At 50.2% G+C, this 17743-nt stretch overlaps 1 protein-coding gene across 1 annotated transcript in view; it reads right to left on the minus strand.

The window, feature by feature from the left end:
• Positions 1 to 17743, minus strand: part of LOC140273034 (integrin alpha-3-like) — a 41636-nt gene that overhangs the window by 17006 nt on the left and 6887 nt on the right. Inside the window, exons 3-14 of the mRNA XM_072368559.1 lie at positions 11916 to 12043; positions 11094 to 11179; positions 10602 to 10738; positions 10411 to 10517; positions 6377 to 6469; positions 6222 to 6281; positions 5978 to 6131; positions 5689 to 5882; positions 5509 to 5597; positions 5288 to 5421; positions 3193 to 3270; positions 2032 to 2099 (exon numbers count right to left, since the gene is read on the minus strand). Coding sequence (XP_072224660.1) covers positions 2032 to 2099; positions 3193 to 3270; positions 5288 to 5421; positions 5509 to 5597; positions 5689 to 5882; positions 5978 to 6131; positions 6222 to 6281; positions 6377 to 6469; positions 10411 to 10517; positions 10602 to 10738; positions 11094 to 11179; positions 11916 to 12043 — 1328 coding nt within the window. The remainder of the gene's footprint in view (positions 1 to 2031; positions 2100 to 3192; positions 3271 to 5287; positions 5422 to 5508; positions 5598 to 5688; positions 5883 to 5977; positions 6132 to 6221; positions 6282 to 6376; positions 6470 to 10410; positions 10518 to 10601; positions 10739 to 11093; positions 11180 to 11915; positions 12044 to 17743) is intronic.

Raw genomic sequence — 17743 nt, forward strand, 5'->3', positions numbered from 1 at the left:
CAGCAGCAAACTCTGTGTGAAGTTAGCCGACTGCCACAGATCAAGGAGTGAATAAACTGTGCTGCAGGGGGGCGTGTGGATGAAGTGGTCCCAGTAGAGTGCCTGTGTAGAAATCCCTCCGTTAGCTCTCCTATAGCTGCAAGTAGCCACATAACAGCAGCTATGAGCTAACAGAGCTATGAGCTAACAGCAGCTATGAGCTAACAGCAGCTATGAGCTAACAGAGCTATGAGCTAACAGCAGCTATGAGCTAACAGAGCTATGAGCTAACAGAGCTATGAGCTAACAGCAGCTATGAGCTAACAGCAGCTCTGAGCTAACAGAGCTATGAGCTAACAGAGCTATGAGCTAACAGCAGCTATGAGCTAACAGAGCTATGAGCTAACAGCAGCTATGAGCTAACAGAGCTATGAGCTAACAGAGCTATGAGCTAACAGCAGCTATGAGCTAACAGCAGCTATGAGCTAACAGCAGCTATGAGCTAACAGAGTTATGAGCTAACAGCAGCTATGAGCTAACAGAGGTATGAGCTAACAGCAGCTATGAGCTAACAGAGCTATGAGCTAACAGAGCTATGAGCTAACAGCAGCTATGAGCTAACAGAGCTATGAGCTAACAGCAGCTATGAGCTAACAGCAGCTATGAGCTAACAGCAGCTATGAGCTAACAGAGCTATGAGCTAACAGAGCTATGAGCTAACAGAGCTATGAGCTAACAGCAGCTATGAGCTAACAGAGCTATGAGCTAACAGAGCTATGAGCTAACAGAGCTATGAGCTAACAGCAGCTATGAGCTAACAGAGCTATGAGCTAACAGCAGCTATGAGCTAACAGAGCTATGAGCTAACAGCAGCTATGAGCTAACAGCAGCTATGAGCTAACAGAGCTATGAGCTAACAGAGCTATAGCACACGTTCATTCATTCATTCTTCTTAAAGTATTGGTGAAATAAAGACAGATAATGCCTTATTTAGAGGCTGCATCCTCTAAGCCCCGTTCACTCCTTATATGGATCTCCAGTTATCTAAATATCTTCAGAAGGACGCCGACTTTCACCAAACTGTTCTCTGTGAGCAGATGAACGGATTTCATGCAGAAATAAGGTTTAAAAATACCTGAGTTCCCTTTTACATCAGACATCAGAAGAGAAACTGGTCATGATGTTAAAAACTGACTCATGTTTCTGATGAAGATGGACTGCTGCGTGTTACCTGTGGAACATGTGAGTGAACCAAGGTGGACGTTCGTTCCCCTCAGCAGACAGACGGATGTCCCCACGGTCAGGGTCACCTTGTGTCTGATTGGCCTAAACCTGAACACTCACACAGGTCTGCAGACTGTGTTTATGTGTGTGTCTCAGATGAAATAATATCAGTTTCTGTAATGTGATTTATTATCCCCAGAAACCCTCCGGAGGATACACAAGGACATGATGTCACCGTATGGGCGTCGCCACAGCAACAAGGTGACCTCATCTCTGATTGGTCAAATTAACACACGAGGAGGGCACACGCCGCTCCTGGAGGAGTGTGTCGCTGTAACAGTTCGACAGCTTGTCCTGACAGTGACACACACACAGGAAGCTGGCCGGTGTAATTAAGGAGGGTAAACAGGCTCGTTAGCATCAGTCAACAGCTGAAGGACACATCTGTGTTCAGCTGGAAACTGAGGAGCAGTGACCACGGGTCAGCTCACACAGGTGTGGCAACAAGAACATGTAATGTGAGGGCCAGCAGGGGCCTCGGTGTCCAGGGGCCCTAAGAGTAATACATCTATGACAAAGCACCAAGAAATCTTTTAGTGGTTTAATCTTTTCCAGGGACGATGTCCAGATGTTCCAGATAAGCAGAGGTCTGTGGTACAGAACCTGGATCTTTCCACTCTGCTTTTTTTGTTTTGTCCTTGTTAAATAATCTCAATAATAGATTCAATCAAAATATTTTTTGGAACTGTGGCTGTAATTTTTACAAATGTAACAACATGTTTGAGTAAAACAAAACAACAAAGGAAATAATTGATGTGTTTTACTCACTGATGTTGTCTTTGTCACTGGTCTTTCCAGTGCTGAACATGTAGGAGAAGCACACCTCCACCTGAATACTGAGAGAGACTGTTAGCATGCGCAGCACACCTGTCTGACACACCTGAACCATCTGTTAGCTGTTAGCATGCGCAGCACACCTGTCTGACACACCTGAACCATCTGTTAGCTGTTAGCATGCGCAGCACACCTGTCTGACACACCTGAACCATCTGTTAGCTGTTAGCATGCGCAGCACACCTGTCTGACACACCTGAACCATCTGTTAGCTGTTAGCATCACACCTGTCTGACACACCTGAACCATCTGTTAGCTGTTAGCATGCGCAGCACACCTGTCTGACACACCTGAACCATCTGTTAGCTGTTAGCATGCGCAGCACACCTGTCTGACACACCTGAACCATCTGTTAGCTGTTAGCATGCTCAGCACACCTGTCTGACACACCTGAACCATCTGTTAGCTGTTAGCATCACACCTGTCTGACACACCTGAACCATCTGTTAGCTGTTAGCATGCGCAGCACACCTGTCTGACACACCTGAACCATCTGTTAGCTGTTAGCATCACACCTGTCTGACACACCTGAACCATCTGTTAGCTGTTAGCATGCGCAGCACACCTGTCTGACACACCTGAACCCTCTGTTAGCTGTTAGCATGCTCAGCACACCTGTCTGACACACCTGAACCATCTGTTAGCTGTTAGCATCACACCTGTCTGACACACCTGAACCATCTGTTAGCTGTTAGCATGCGCAGCACACCTGTCTGACACACCTGAACCATCTGTTAGCTGTTAGCATCACACCTGTCTGACACACCTGAACCATCTGTTAGCTGTTAGCATGCGCAGCACACCTGTCTGACACACCTGAACCATCTGTTAGCTGTTAGCATGCGCAGCACACCTGTCTGACACACCTGGACCATCTGTTAGCTGTTAGCATGCTCAGCACACCTGTCTGACACACCTGAACCATCTGTTAGCTGTTAGCATGCGCAGCACACCTGTCTGACACACCTGAACCATCTGTTAGCTGTTAGCATGCGCAGCACACCTGTCTGACACACCTGAACCATCTGTTAGCTGTTAGCATGATGAACAACATGCTCAGTGTCAGGATGTTTGCGGTGTTTCTATGAACCTTACCAGAAGTCACAGCTGTTAGGCTCCACAGTGTTTGGAGAAACTCTGAGCGTCTGATTCAAGTGGACAACTGGACGAGATCTGAAGAATCAATAAATCAAACAGTATATTATGCATTGGAAAATAGAAACATAATCCTCCGTTATGTCACGATTCATCAAAGGATTGTCGTCTAGCGGCGCCGACACCACGCTCAACACGATCCAGACTCTTCTCATGTGTGGTTCCACGATGGTGGAAAGACCTGCGGAGCGCCACCAGAACAGAACCCCTAACCCCAGAACAGAACCCCTAACCCCAGAACAGAACCCCTAACCCCAGAACAGAACCCCTAACCCCAGAACAGAACCACTAACCCCAGAACAGAATCCCTAACCCCAGAACAGAACCCCTAACCCCAGAACAGAACCCCTAACCCCAGAATAGAACCCCTAACCCCAGAACAGAACCTCTAACCCCAGAACAGAAACCCTAACCCCAGAACAGAACCCCTAACCCCAGGACAGAACCTCTAACCCCAGAACAGAACAGAACCCCTAACCCCAGAACAGAACCCCTAACCCCAGAACAGAACAGAACCCCTAACCCCAAAACAGAACCCCTAACCCCAAAACAGAACCCCTAACCCCAGAACAGAACAGAACCCCTAACCCCAGAACAGAACCCCTAACCCCAGAACAGAAACTCTAACCCCAGAACAGAACAGAACCCCTAACCCCAAAACAGAACCCCTAACCCCAGAATAGAACAGAACCCCTAATCCCAGAACAGAACCCCTAACCCCAGAACAGAATCCCTAACCCCAGAACAGAACCCCTAACCCCAGAACAGAACCCCTAACCCCAGAATAGAACCCCTAACCCCAGAACAGAACCTCTAACCCCAGAACAGAACCCCTAACCCCAGGACAGAACCTCTAACCCCAGAACAGAACAGAACCCCTAACCCCAGAACAGAACCCCTAACCCCAGAACAGAACAGAACCCCTAACCCCAGAACAGAACAGAACCCCTAACCCCAGAACAGAACCTCTAACCCCAGAACAGAACCCCTAACCCCAGAACAGAACCCCTAACCCCAGAACAGAACCTCTAACCCTAACCCCAGAACAGAACCCCTAACCCCAGAACAGAACCCCTAACCCCAGAACAGAACCTCTAACCTCAGAACAGAACCCCTAACCCCAGAACAGAACCTCTAACCCCAGAACAGAACCCCTAACCCCAGAACAGAACCCCTAACCCCAGAACAGAACCCCTAACCCCAGAACAGAACCTCTAACCCTAACCCCAGAACAGAACCCCTAACCCCAGAACAGAACCCCTAACCCCAGAACAGAACCTCTAACCTCAGAACAGAACCCCTAACCTCAGAACAGAACCCCTAACCCCAGAACAGAACCCCTAACCCCAGAACAGAACCTCTAACCTCAGAACAGAACCCCTAACCCCAGAACAGAACCTCTAACCCCAGAACAGAACAGAACCCCTAACCCCAGAACAGAACCCCTAACCCCAGAACAGAACCTCTAACCCCAGAACAGAACCCCTAACCCTAACCCCAGAACAGAACCCCTAACCCCAGAACAGAACCCCTAACCCCAGAACAGAACCCCTAACCCCAGAACAGAACCTCTAACCCCAGAACAGAACAGAACCCCTAACCCCAGAACAGAACCCCTAACCCCAGAACAGAACCTCTAACCCCAGAACAGAACCCCTAACCCTAACCCCAGAACAGAACCTCTAACCCCAGAACAGAACCCCTAACCCCAGAACAGAACCTCTAACCCCAGAACAGAACCTCTAACCCCAGAACAGAACCCCTAACCCCAGAACAGAACAGAACCCCTAACCCCAGAACAGAACTCAACACACTGTGGAAGCCCCAGCTGATGAGAGCATCTCCTGCCCTGTGCTTCCCTCTCTGGGCCTGACTGCTGCTCTCCTACGTAGCTTATTGTTAGCTTATTGTTAGCTTTGACGTTAGCTGTGATGTTATATCCTCCTCTGGAAGTTGCTTTGGATAGAAGCGGCTGCTACATGCACAGACATAAACATTACAGCAAAGGTACTTCATTAGGTACTTGAAGTTGTACCTGAGCAGAGCGACAGCATTGTCCAGGGAGCCAACCAGCAGGTCTGGATATTCGTTCCCATCAACATCCTGACCTGCAGACAGGGAGTACCCGAAAGTGGTGAACCTTGGAGAGATGCTGCTGCCGCGTATCACCTGTAGGGAGTCAGGGGTGGGGTCACAGGTGAGTCCTTAGGGTACAGGACGGAGATCCTGGGGATTTATTGTGCCTCTCATAAAGACCTGGCTTGGTTCTGCAGAAACCCCCTCACTGCTCCCGCTCCAGATCATCACACTTCCTGTCTCATGGAAAGGAGCCCCCACCGCAAAGTCTGCAACACAACAGCAACACACCGTCTTAACTGACTGCTGCCCACTGATCATGAATCCTGGCGCCATCCTGGCGCCATGTTGGGCCCTCACCCTGGAAGCCATCGTTGTCGAGGTCGCCGGCCGCTGCGACAGCCATTCCAAACGCTGATCCGGCTGGACCCGTCAGCACCACACTGGGTTCAGAGCCAAAGCTGCCCCCTGCGTTCATGTAGACATAAACTGCCCCCCCAGCATCCCGCTGCCGGTGGAAATAAAAAGGAGCGCCCACCAGCAGGTCGTTCCACCTAAGGACAGAAACAGGCCGAGCTTTCTTTCTGCTGAACCAACATTCATCTTCCTGCTCATGGTGTAAAGAGAAGCCCGGCGGCGCCTTCCTCACCCGTCATTGTTCAGGTCGGTGGCTGCCACAGCGTTGCCGAAGTACGAGCCGGTCTGCTGACCGCGCAGAGTCTGCTGAATCTCCACCTCACCAGATGTTTTGGCCACCAGCAGCACAGAGCCATAAGCGTCCTCTTTACTGTCCTTAGGAGCTCCTGCTCACAGTAATCAATATATCAATAGAGCTGAAAGGCTGGTGGTTAATCGGATCAATGGTGGGCGGATGAAAGGGAAGCAGCTGTCACCTGTTACGATGGTTTCTTCCTCTTCAGTGAGGAGACGACGGGCCTGAGTGACCGAGTACCCTGAACAAACACAACCTTCGGTTCAGCCAAACTAACAGCAGCTGTTTGCCTCCGATCACCGAGCAACAGAAGAGTTATTTAAAGAGACAGCGCACCCATATAGATGTTCCTCCGCTCCAGTGTGGGGAAGGAGCTCCTCCGGATGTCAAACTCTACGTCAGGGTTCATCCAGGTGATGTGCACGTTTCCTGCAGCGCACAGAGAGTAAATCAGACTGTTCAGTCCGGGCAGAAGCCCTGAATCAGGGCTGGTTAGTTGGCACCAGAACCACACGGAACCACACAGAACCACACAGAAAAACACACAGAACCACACAGAAAAACACACAGAACCACACAGAAAAACACACAGAACCACACACAGAAATACACACAGAACCACACGGAACCACAGAAAAACACACAGAACCACACAGAAAAACACACGGAACCACACAGAAAAACACACGGAACCACACAGAAAAACACACAGAACCACACAGAACCACACAGAAAAACACACGGAACCACACAGAACCACACAGAAAAACACACAGAACCACACGGAACCACAGAAAAACACACAGAACCACACAGAAAAACACACAGAACCACACAGAAAAACACACAGAACCACACGGAACCACAGAAAAACACACAGAACCACACAGAAAAACACACGGAACCACACAGAAAAACACACGGAACCACACAGAAAAACACACAGAACCACACAGAACCACACAGAAAAACACACGGAACCACACAGAAAAACACACAGAACCACACAGAACCACACAGAAAAACACACGGAACCACACGGAACCACACAGAAGAACACACAGAACCACACAGAACCACACAGAAAAACACACGGAACCACACAGAAAAACACACGGAACCACACAGAAAAACACACGGAACCACACAGAAGAACACACGGAACCACACACGGAACCACACAGAAAAACACACGGAACCACACAGAAAAACACAGAAAAACACACAGAAAAACACACGGAACCACACAGAAAAACACACAGAAAAACTCACGGAACCACACAGAAAAACACACAGAACCACACAGAAAAACACACAGAACCACCTAGAACCACACAGAACCACACAGAAAAACACAGAACCACACAGAACCACACACAGAAAAACACACAGAAATACACACAGAACCACACGGAACCACACAGAAAAACACACGGAACCACACAGAAAAACACACGGAACCACACAGAAAAACACAGAACCACACAGAAAAACACACGGAACCACACAGAAAAACACACGGAACCACACAGAAAAATACACGGAACCACACAGAAAAACACACGGAACCACACAGAAAAACACAGAAAAACACACAGAAAAACACACGGAACCACACAGAAAAACACAGAAAAACACACGGAACCACACAGAAAAACACAGAAAAACACACAGAACCACACAGAAAAACACACAGAACCACACAGAAAAACACACAGAACCACACGGAACCACAGAAAAACACACAGAACCACACAGAAAAACACACGGAACCACACAGAAAAACACACGGAACCACACAGAAAAACACACAGAACCACACAGAAAAACACACGGAACCACACAGAAAAACACACAGAACCACACAGAACCACACAGAAAAACACACGGAACCACACGGAACCACACAGAAGAACACACAGAACCACACAGAACCACACAGAAAAACACACGGAACCACACAGAAAAACACACGGAACCACACAGAAAAACACACGGAACCACACAGAAGAACACACGGAACCACACACGGAACCACACAGAAAAACACACGGAACCACACAGAAAAACACAGAAAAACACACAGAAAAACACACGGAACCACACAGAAAAACACACAGAAAAACACACGGAACCACACAGAAAAACACAGAAAAACACACAGAAAAACACACAGAACCACACAGAAAAACACACAGAACCACCTAGAACCACACAGAACCACACATAAAAACACAGAACCACACAGAACCACACACAGAAAAACACACAGAAATACACACAGAACCACACGGAACCACACAGAAAAACACACGGAACCACACAGAAAAACACACGGAACCACACAGAAAAACACAGAACCACACAGAAAAACACACGGAACCACACAGAAAAACACACGGAACCACACAGAAAAACACACAGAAAAACACACGGAACCACACAGAAAAACACACGGAACCACACAGAAAAACACAGAAAAACACACAGAAAAACACACGGAACCACACAGAAAAACACAGAAAAACACACGGAACCACACAGAAAAACACAGAAAAACACACAGAACCACACAGAAAAACACACAGAACCACACAGAAAAACACAGAACCACACAGAAAAACACACGGAACCACACAGAAGAACACACGGAACCACACAGAAAAACACACAGAAAAACACAGAAAAACACACAGAAAAACACACGTAACCACACAGAAAAACACAGAACCACACAGAAAAACACACAGAACCACCTAGAACCACACAGAACCACACAGAAAAACACACAGAACCACAGAGAACCACTCAGAACCACATAGAACCACACAGAACCACACAGAACCACATAGAACCACACAGAAAAACACACAGAACCGCACAGAAAAACACACAGAACCGCACAGAAAAACACACAGAACCACATAGAACCACACAGAACCACACAGAAAAACACAGAACCACACAGAAAAACACACGGAACCACACAGAAGAACACACGGAACCACACAGAAAAACACAGAACCACACAGAAAAACACACGGAAAAACACACAGAACCACACAGAAAAACACACGGAACCACATAGAACCACACAGAAAAACACAGAACCACACAGAAGAACACACGGAACCACACAGAAAAACACAGAACCACACAGAAGAACACACAGAAAAACACACGGAACCACACAGAAAAACACACAGAAAAACACACGGAACCACACAGAAAAACACACAGAAAAACACACAGAACCACCTAGAACCACACAGAACCACACAGAAAAACACACAGAACCACAGAGAACCACTCAGAACCACACAGAAAAACACAGAACCACACAGAAAAACACACGGAACCACACAGAAGAACACACGGAACCACACAGAAAAACACAGAACCACACAGAAGAACACACAGAAAAACACACGGAACCACACAGAAAAACACAGAAAAACACACAGAACCACATAGAACCACACAGAACCACACAGAAAAACACACAGAACCACAGAGAACCACTCAGAACCACATAGAACCACACAGAAAAACACACAGAACCACACAGAAAAACACACAGAACCACATAGAACCACACAGAACCACACAGAAAAACACACGGAACCACAAAGAACCACACGGAACCACACAGAAAAACACACGGAACCACACAGAACCACACAGAACCACACAGAAAAACACACAGAAAAACACACGGAACCACACAGAAAAACACACGGAACCACACAGAAAAACACACGGAACCACACAGAAGAACACACGGAACCACACAGAAAAACACACAGAACCACACAGAAAAACACACAGAACCACACGGAACCACACAGAAAAACACACAGAACCACACGGAACCACACAGAAAAACACACAGAACCACACAGAAAAACACACAGAACCACCTAGAACCACACAGAACCACACAGAAAAACACACAGAACCACACGGAACCACAGAAAAACACACAGAACCACACAGAAAAACACACAGAACCACATAGAACCACACAGAAAAACACACAGAACCACAGAGAACCACACAGAACCACATAGAACCACATAGAACCACACGGAACCACACAGAAAAACACACAGAACCACAGAGAACCACACAGAACCACATAGAACCACATAGAACCACACAGAAATACACACAGAACCACACAGAAAAACACACAGAACCACAGAGAACCACACAGAACCACATAGAACCACATAGAACCACACGGAACCACACAGAAAAACACACAGAACCACACAGAACCACAGAGAACCACACAGAACCACACACGGAACCACACGGAACCACACAGAACCACACAGAACCACACAGAACCACACAGAACCACACACCTTGCCACTCGTAGCTTCCAGGTGAGCCGACGATGATTTCAGCCTCAGAGATGGCGGCTGAAATCCCCATGTTACACATGACCTCCCCTTTGATGTCGCTCAGATGGCTGAACACACACAGGTACAGCAGGTGAGGGGGCGGAGCTCCGCCGGGCACCAATAGGATTACAGTCACGTGTCATGTGACCCACCTGCAGGGCTGGTGTTGGCTCTGCCACTGCACGTCGCTGTCGTCATACTGCAGGTCGTTTCCAAGGAGATAACAGCGGCCAATCATCTGTCTGAGTTTGAACACGCCGTGGAGTTTAACGAAGCGATGGCCACATGCCTGACAGACACCCCACACGGTTAGTTAGGCATTGGTTAATTAACCAGGTCTGGACCGGACCTTACTGTCAGACGGTTAGTTAGTTTCAGACGGTTTAACTAACTGCAGTTAAAAAGTGAGTTAGTCAGATGGTTTGTATCAAAGACTTTAATGGCAAATGACCAAAAAATGACTTAGTTAAGGAAGTTTATGCAGTTAAAAGTATGGTTAGTTGGTTAATTTTAGGACAGTTAGTTATCCAGCCAGTCCCATCAGCAGAGAGATTAGAAGTTATTGAACTAATCCACTCAGGTAGTTTATGTCATTGACTACATTCATACCAAACAGTCTCCAGCCAATGAGAACGCACACTCACCAGGACCCTCCCCCGAGGTCGGCCCTGACTGGCCACTGAGACGCCCAGCCACATGTCCTCAAACAGGTCATCGGAGAGAGTTAGGTCTGAAAGAGCCCGGGACAGGTGAGTCATACGCTGCAGATCCTGGGGAACAGACTGGAGACACACTGATAAGCCCCGCCCATTATCCCGTTAAGCCCCGCCCACTGGCAGAAGCAAAGAAGCAACAGCTGTCAGACGTCCTGTTCGTTTGATGCACAAACCAGTGAGATTAATAAGATTTAACACCAGTGTAACTAACTAACCATGACTAACCAGCTAAACTAGCTGTAACTGACTCTGGCCCGTTATGTCCTGTGTATCCATCATCAGACTCGTATTTGTTTTTCTGTGGTATATAAAAAACGCTGCCCTCTGATAGGTCGTTGCCGTGGTTACTGGTGATTATGGCCCACTCAGGACAGAGCTTTATCACATCATGATAAACACACAGCAGCTATTACAGCTCGCTGAGAGGTGGACTTCCCATAATGCACCAGGATGCAGATAACATCAGTCAGCTGACATTCAGCAGATAAAAGAGACTCTTCCTCCTGAGTCAGGACTGTCTGACAAAACATCTGCTTTTACAGAACAACCAGTGAGACAGTAATGGTTAATGGTTATGTTTAACAGCTTAACTAGTTGCTCATCTGGTCAGAACAATACGTACTGCAGTGCTGATAAATGCTGCTCTCTGATTGGCTGGCAGTCCACGTCTCAGCTGCTTCCTGATACCTGGAAGTTATTCAAGGACTTCCTGGAGCCCATCATGGAAGTGGAACAACAGGTGTGACTCACCTGGATCTATGAGCTGTATCCTCCTGCAGTCTGATTGGTCGGCCGTGATCGGACAGCTGTAAACTCCTCCAGTTCGATTGGCCAAAACTTTAGGCGCCGCCTTCTCCCTGGGAGCGCCGACCAGCAGCCTGACGGGGTGACAGGTGAGATGTGTTACCTGAAGGTCGTCCTGGAGATCCTTAAAGGATCCTGGAATGTCCCTGAAAGGTTGTCATTGTAAAAACAGCAGCCGCTCCTGGAATCTCTGGAGGTCCTTGAAGGTCTCATGATGAGTGTTTCTGTATTTGTTTTTCTTTGTGAGACGGTCTCAGAATAAATTAGTCTGAAGGACGGCCAGGACACACACACTCCTCCCTGATGAGCTGAAGTCACGTGACCCAAATCAGGACAATAAAACTGTTCTAAGGTCAGTGTGTCCAGACCCGGACGGGTCCACCGGACCTATTCTGACAGAACCTGACAGGACCCAGCCTCACTGGATCTGTTTGGACATGGACTCAGATCTCAGACCACTCTTCTAAATCTCTGAGATGTTTGAACAGATCTGAAGCGGGTTACTATGGCGATGATGTCACAGGAGTCACATGACAGAGGTGTGAGACATGAAGCTCACCTATTGATTCCTGGAACTGCCTAAAAGAATTAACAGAACATCCCAAAGCTCCTGGAACCTCCACGATGACCCCTGGAACCTCCATAAGGACCCCTGGACCCTCCATAAGGACCCCTGGAACTTCCATAAGGACCCCTGGAACCTCCATAAGGACCCCTGGAACCTCCATAAGGACCCCTGGAACCTCCATAAGGACCCCTGGAACCTCCATAAGGACCCCTGGAACCTCCACGATGACCCCTGGAACCTCCATAAGGACCCCTGGAACCTCCATAAGGACCCCTGGAACCTCCATAAGGACCCCTGGAACCTCCATAAGGACCCCTGGAACCTTCATAAGGACCCCTGGAACCTCCATAAGGACCCCTGGAACTTCCATAAGGACCCCTGGAACTTCCATAAGGACCCCTGGAACCTCCATAAGGACCCCTGGAACCTCCACGATGACCCCTGGAACCTCCACGATGACCCCTGGAACCTCCATAAGGACCCCTGGAACCTCCATAAGGACCCCTGGAACCTCCATAAGGACCCTTAAACCTCCATAAGGACCCCTGGAACCTCCATAAGGACCCCTGGAACCTCCACGATGACCCCTGAAACCTCCATAAGGACCCCTGGAACCTCCACGATGACCCCTGGAACCTCCATAAGGACCCCTGGAACCTCCATAAGGACCCTTAAACCTCCATAAGGACCCCTGGAACCTCCATGATGACCCCTGGAACCTCCATAAGGACCCCTGGAACCTCCATAAGGACCCCTGGAACCTCCACGATGACCCCTGGAACCTCCATAAGGACCCCTGGACCCTCCATAAGGACCCCTGGAACTTCCATAAGGACCCCTGGAACCTCCATAAGGACCCCTGGAACCTCCATAAGGACCCCTGGAACCTCCATAAGGACCCCTGGAACCTTCATAAGGACCCCTGGAACCTCCATAAGGACCCCTGGAACTTCCATAAGGACCCCTGGAACTTCCATAAGGACCCCTGGAACCTCCATAAGGACCCCTGGAACCTCCACGATGACCCCTGGAACCTCCACGATGACCCCTGGAACCTCCATAAGGACCCCTGGAACCTCCATAAGGACCCCTGGAACCTCCATAAGGACCCCTGGAACTTCCATAAGGACCCCTGGAACTTCCATAAGGACCCCTGGAACCTCCATAAGGACCCCTGGAACCTCCACGATGACCCCTGGAACCTCCATAAGGACCCCTGGAACCTCCATAAGGACCCCTGGAACCTCCATAAGGACCCCTGGAACTTCCATAAGGACCCCTGGAACTTCCATAAGGACCCCTGGAACCTCCATAAGGACCCCTGGAACTTCCATAAGGACCCCTGGAACCTCCATAAGGACCCCTGGAACCTCCACGATGACCCCTGGAACCTCCACGATGACCTCTGGAACCTCCACGATGACCCCTGGAACCTCCACGATGACCCCTGGAACCTCCATAAGGACCCCTGGAACCTCCATAAGGACCCCTGGAACCTCCATAAGGACCCCTGGAACTTCCATAAGGACCCCTGGAACTTCCATAAGGACCCCTGGAACCTCCATAAGGACCCCTGGAACCTCCACGATGACCCCTGGAACCTCCACGATGACCCCTGGAACCTCCACGATGACCCCTGGAACCTCCATAAGGACCCCTGGAACCTCCATAAGGACCCCTGGAACCTCCACGATGACCCCTGGAACCTCCATAAGGACCCCTGGAACCTCCATAAGGACCCCTGGAACCTCCACGATGACCCCTGGAACCTCCATAAGGACCCCTGGAACTTCCATAAGGACCCCTGGAACTTCCATAAGGACCCCTGGAACTTCCATAAGGACCCCTGGAACCTCCACGATGACCCCTGGAACCACCAGGATGACCCCTGGAACCTCAACAAGGACCCCTGGAACCTCCACGATGACCCCTGGAACCTCCACGATGACCCCTGGAACCACCACGATGACCCCTGGAACCTCCATAAGGACCCCTGGAACCTCCATGATGACCCCTGGAACCTCCATAAGGACCCCTGGAACCTCCACGATGACCCCTAGAACCACCACGATGACCCCTGGAACCTCCATAAGGACCCCTGGAACCTCCACGATGACCCCTAGAACCACCACGATGACCCCTGGAACCTCCACGATGACCCCTGGAACCACCACGATGACCCCTGGAACCTCCATAAGGACCCCTGGAACCTCCATGATGACCCCTGGAACCTCCATAAGGACCCCTGGAACCTCCACGATGACCCCTGGAACCTCCACGATGACCCCTGGAACCTCCGCGATGACCCCTGAAACCTCCATAAGGACCCCTGGAACCACCACGATGACCCCTGGAACCTCCATAAGGACCCCTGGAACCTCCATGAGGACCCCTGGAACCTCCATGATGACCCCTGGAACCTCCATAAGGACCCCTGGAACCTCCATGAGGACCCCTGGAACCTCCATGATGACCCCTGGAACCTCCATAAGGACCCCTGAAACCTCCATAAGGACCCCTGGAACCTCCACGATGACCCCTAGAACCACCACGATGACCCCTGGAACCTCCATAAGGACCCCTGGAACCTCCACGATGACCCCTGAAACCTCCATAAGGACCCCTGGAACCTCCACGATGACCCCTGGAACCACCACGATGACCCCTGGAACCACCACGATGACCCCTGGAACCTCCATAAGGACCCCTGGAACCTCCATAAGGACCCCTGGAACCTCCATGAGGACCCCTGGAACCTCCATGATGACCCCTGGAACCTCCATAAGGACCCCTGGAACCTCCATGATGACCCCTGGAACCTCCATAAGGACCCCTGAAACCTCCATAAGGACCCCTGGAACTTCCATAAGGACCCCTGGAACCTCCATGATGACCCCTGGAACCTCCACGATGACCTCTGGAACCTCCACGATGACCTCTGGAACCTCCATAAGGACCCCTGAAACCTCCATAAGGACCCCTGAAACCTCCATAAGGACCCCTGGAACCTCCGCGATGACCCCTGGAACCTCCATAAGGACCCCTGGAACCTCCACGATGACCCCTGGAACCTCCATGATGACCCCTGGAACCTCCATAAGGACCCCTGGAACCTCCACGATGACCTCTGGAACCTCCATAAGGACCCCTGAAACCTCCATAAGGACCCCTGAAACCTCCATAAGGACCCCTGAAACCTCCATAAGGACCCCTGGAACCTCCACGATGACCCCTGGAACCTCCATGATGACCCCTGGAACCTCCATAAGGACCCCTGGAACCTCCACGATGACCTCTGGAACCTCCACGATGACCCCTGGAACCTCCATAAGGACCCCTGAAACCTCCATAAGGACCCCTGGAACCTCCATAAGGACCCCTGAAACCTCCATAAGGACCCCTGAAACCTCCATAAGGACCCCTGAAACCTCCATAAGGACCCCTGGAACCTCCACGATGACCCCTGGAACCTCCATGATGACCCCTGGAACCTCCATAAGGACCCCTGGAACCTCCACGATGACCTCTGGAACCTCCACGATGACCCCTGGAACCTCCATAAGGACCCCTGAAACCTCCATAAGGACCCCTGGAACCTCCATAAGGACCCCTGAAACCTCCATAAGGACCCCTGGAACCTCCACGATGACCCCTGGAACCTCCATGATGACCCCTGGAACCTCCATAAGGACCCCTGGAACCTCCACGATGACCCCTGGAACCTCCGCGATGACCCCTGGAACCTCCGCGATGACCCCTGGAACCTCCGCGATGACCCCTGGAACCTCCATAAGGACCCCTGGAACCTTCATAAGGACCCCTGGAACCTCCACGATGACCTCTGGAACCTCCGCGATGACCCCTGGAACCTCCATAAGGACCCCTGAAACCTCCATAAGGACCCCTGGAACCTTCATAAGGACCCCTGGAACCTCCATAAGGACCCCTGGAACCTCCACGATGACCTCTGGAACCTCCATAAGGACCCTTAAACCTCCATAAGGACCCCTGGAACCTCCACGATGACCTCTGGAACCTCCGCGATGACCCCTGGAACCTCCATAAGGACCCCTGAAACCTCCATAAGGACCCCTGGAACCTTCATAAGGACCCCTGGAACCTCCATAAGGACCCCTGGAACCTCCACGATGACCTCTGGAACCTCCATAAGGACCCTTAAACCTCCATAAGGACCCCTGAAACCTCCATAAGGACCCCTGGAACCTCCATAAGGACCTTAAACACACAGCTGAAGGTACATTTATTCCTGGGACTAATTCCAGGCTTCTCCACAGACCTTCGCAGCCGCCTGGAACATCCTGAAGAGCCCAGAAAGACTCCTTGAATTTACTCCCGGATCCTCTTGGTGTTTATGTTTATGTTTTTATGCATTTAGCAGACGCTTTTATCCAAAGCGACTTACAGGTAGGCAGATAGGGTGGGGGGTCTTGCCTAAGGACCCTACTGGAGGTAATACCTTTCATGCAGGGGGTTTGAACCCAGATCTCACACATGGAAGGTGGCAATCATACCACTACACGTAGAACTTCCTCAGGGTTCCTTTCAAATTCTCCACTGCCTCTTAAAGGTTTCCTGGAAGCCCTTCCAGGCCAATAAAGTGTCCCCAAGGAACTAATAAACCTTCTGTAGTGAATAATTGATCTGGTTGATGTGTTTCTGTTCAACCAATCACAGATAACATCATTACTGCCAATCCAATTAGGGAGTATGAAGAGACTGTAGTCATGGTGACAGCTGGCTGACCTCTGAGTGACCTCCAGCCTCCGTGAGGCTCTTCTTCTGGGAATCTTGTCAGAGCTCCCTCTGAGCTCGCAGATATGAAATGTTCAGAGATCTCTGGTGTCTCCTCAGAATAAAACCTCCATAAATCCGCTGCCAACAGTAACTTCTGCTGTGTTAATGGGGGGCGGCGTCAGACCGTACCGTGTGACCTGTCGGCGTCAGACCGTACCGTGTGACCTGTCGGCGTCAGACCGTACCGTGTGACCTGTGACCTGTCGGCGTCAGACCGTACCATGTGACCTGTCGGCGTCAGACCGTACCATGTGACCTGTCGGCGTCAGACCGTACCGTGTGACCTGTCGGCGTCAGACCGTACCATGTGACCTGTCTGCGTCAGACCGTACCGTGTGACCTGTCAGAGTCAGACCGTACCATGTGACCTGTCTGCGTCAGACCGTACCGT

This window comes from Leuresthes tenuis, unplaced genomic scaffold (genome assembly GCF_036924035.1).
Source record: "Leuresthes tenuis unplaced genomic scaffold, fLeuTen1.0.hap1 SCAF_17, whole genome shotgun sequence".
In the NCBI taxonomy this organism is placed as follows: domain Eukaryota; kingdom Metazoa; phylum Chordata; class Actinopteri; order Atheriniformes; family Atherinopsidae; genus Leuresthes; species Leuresthes tenuis.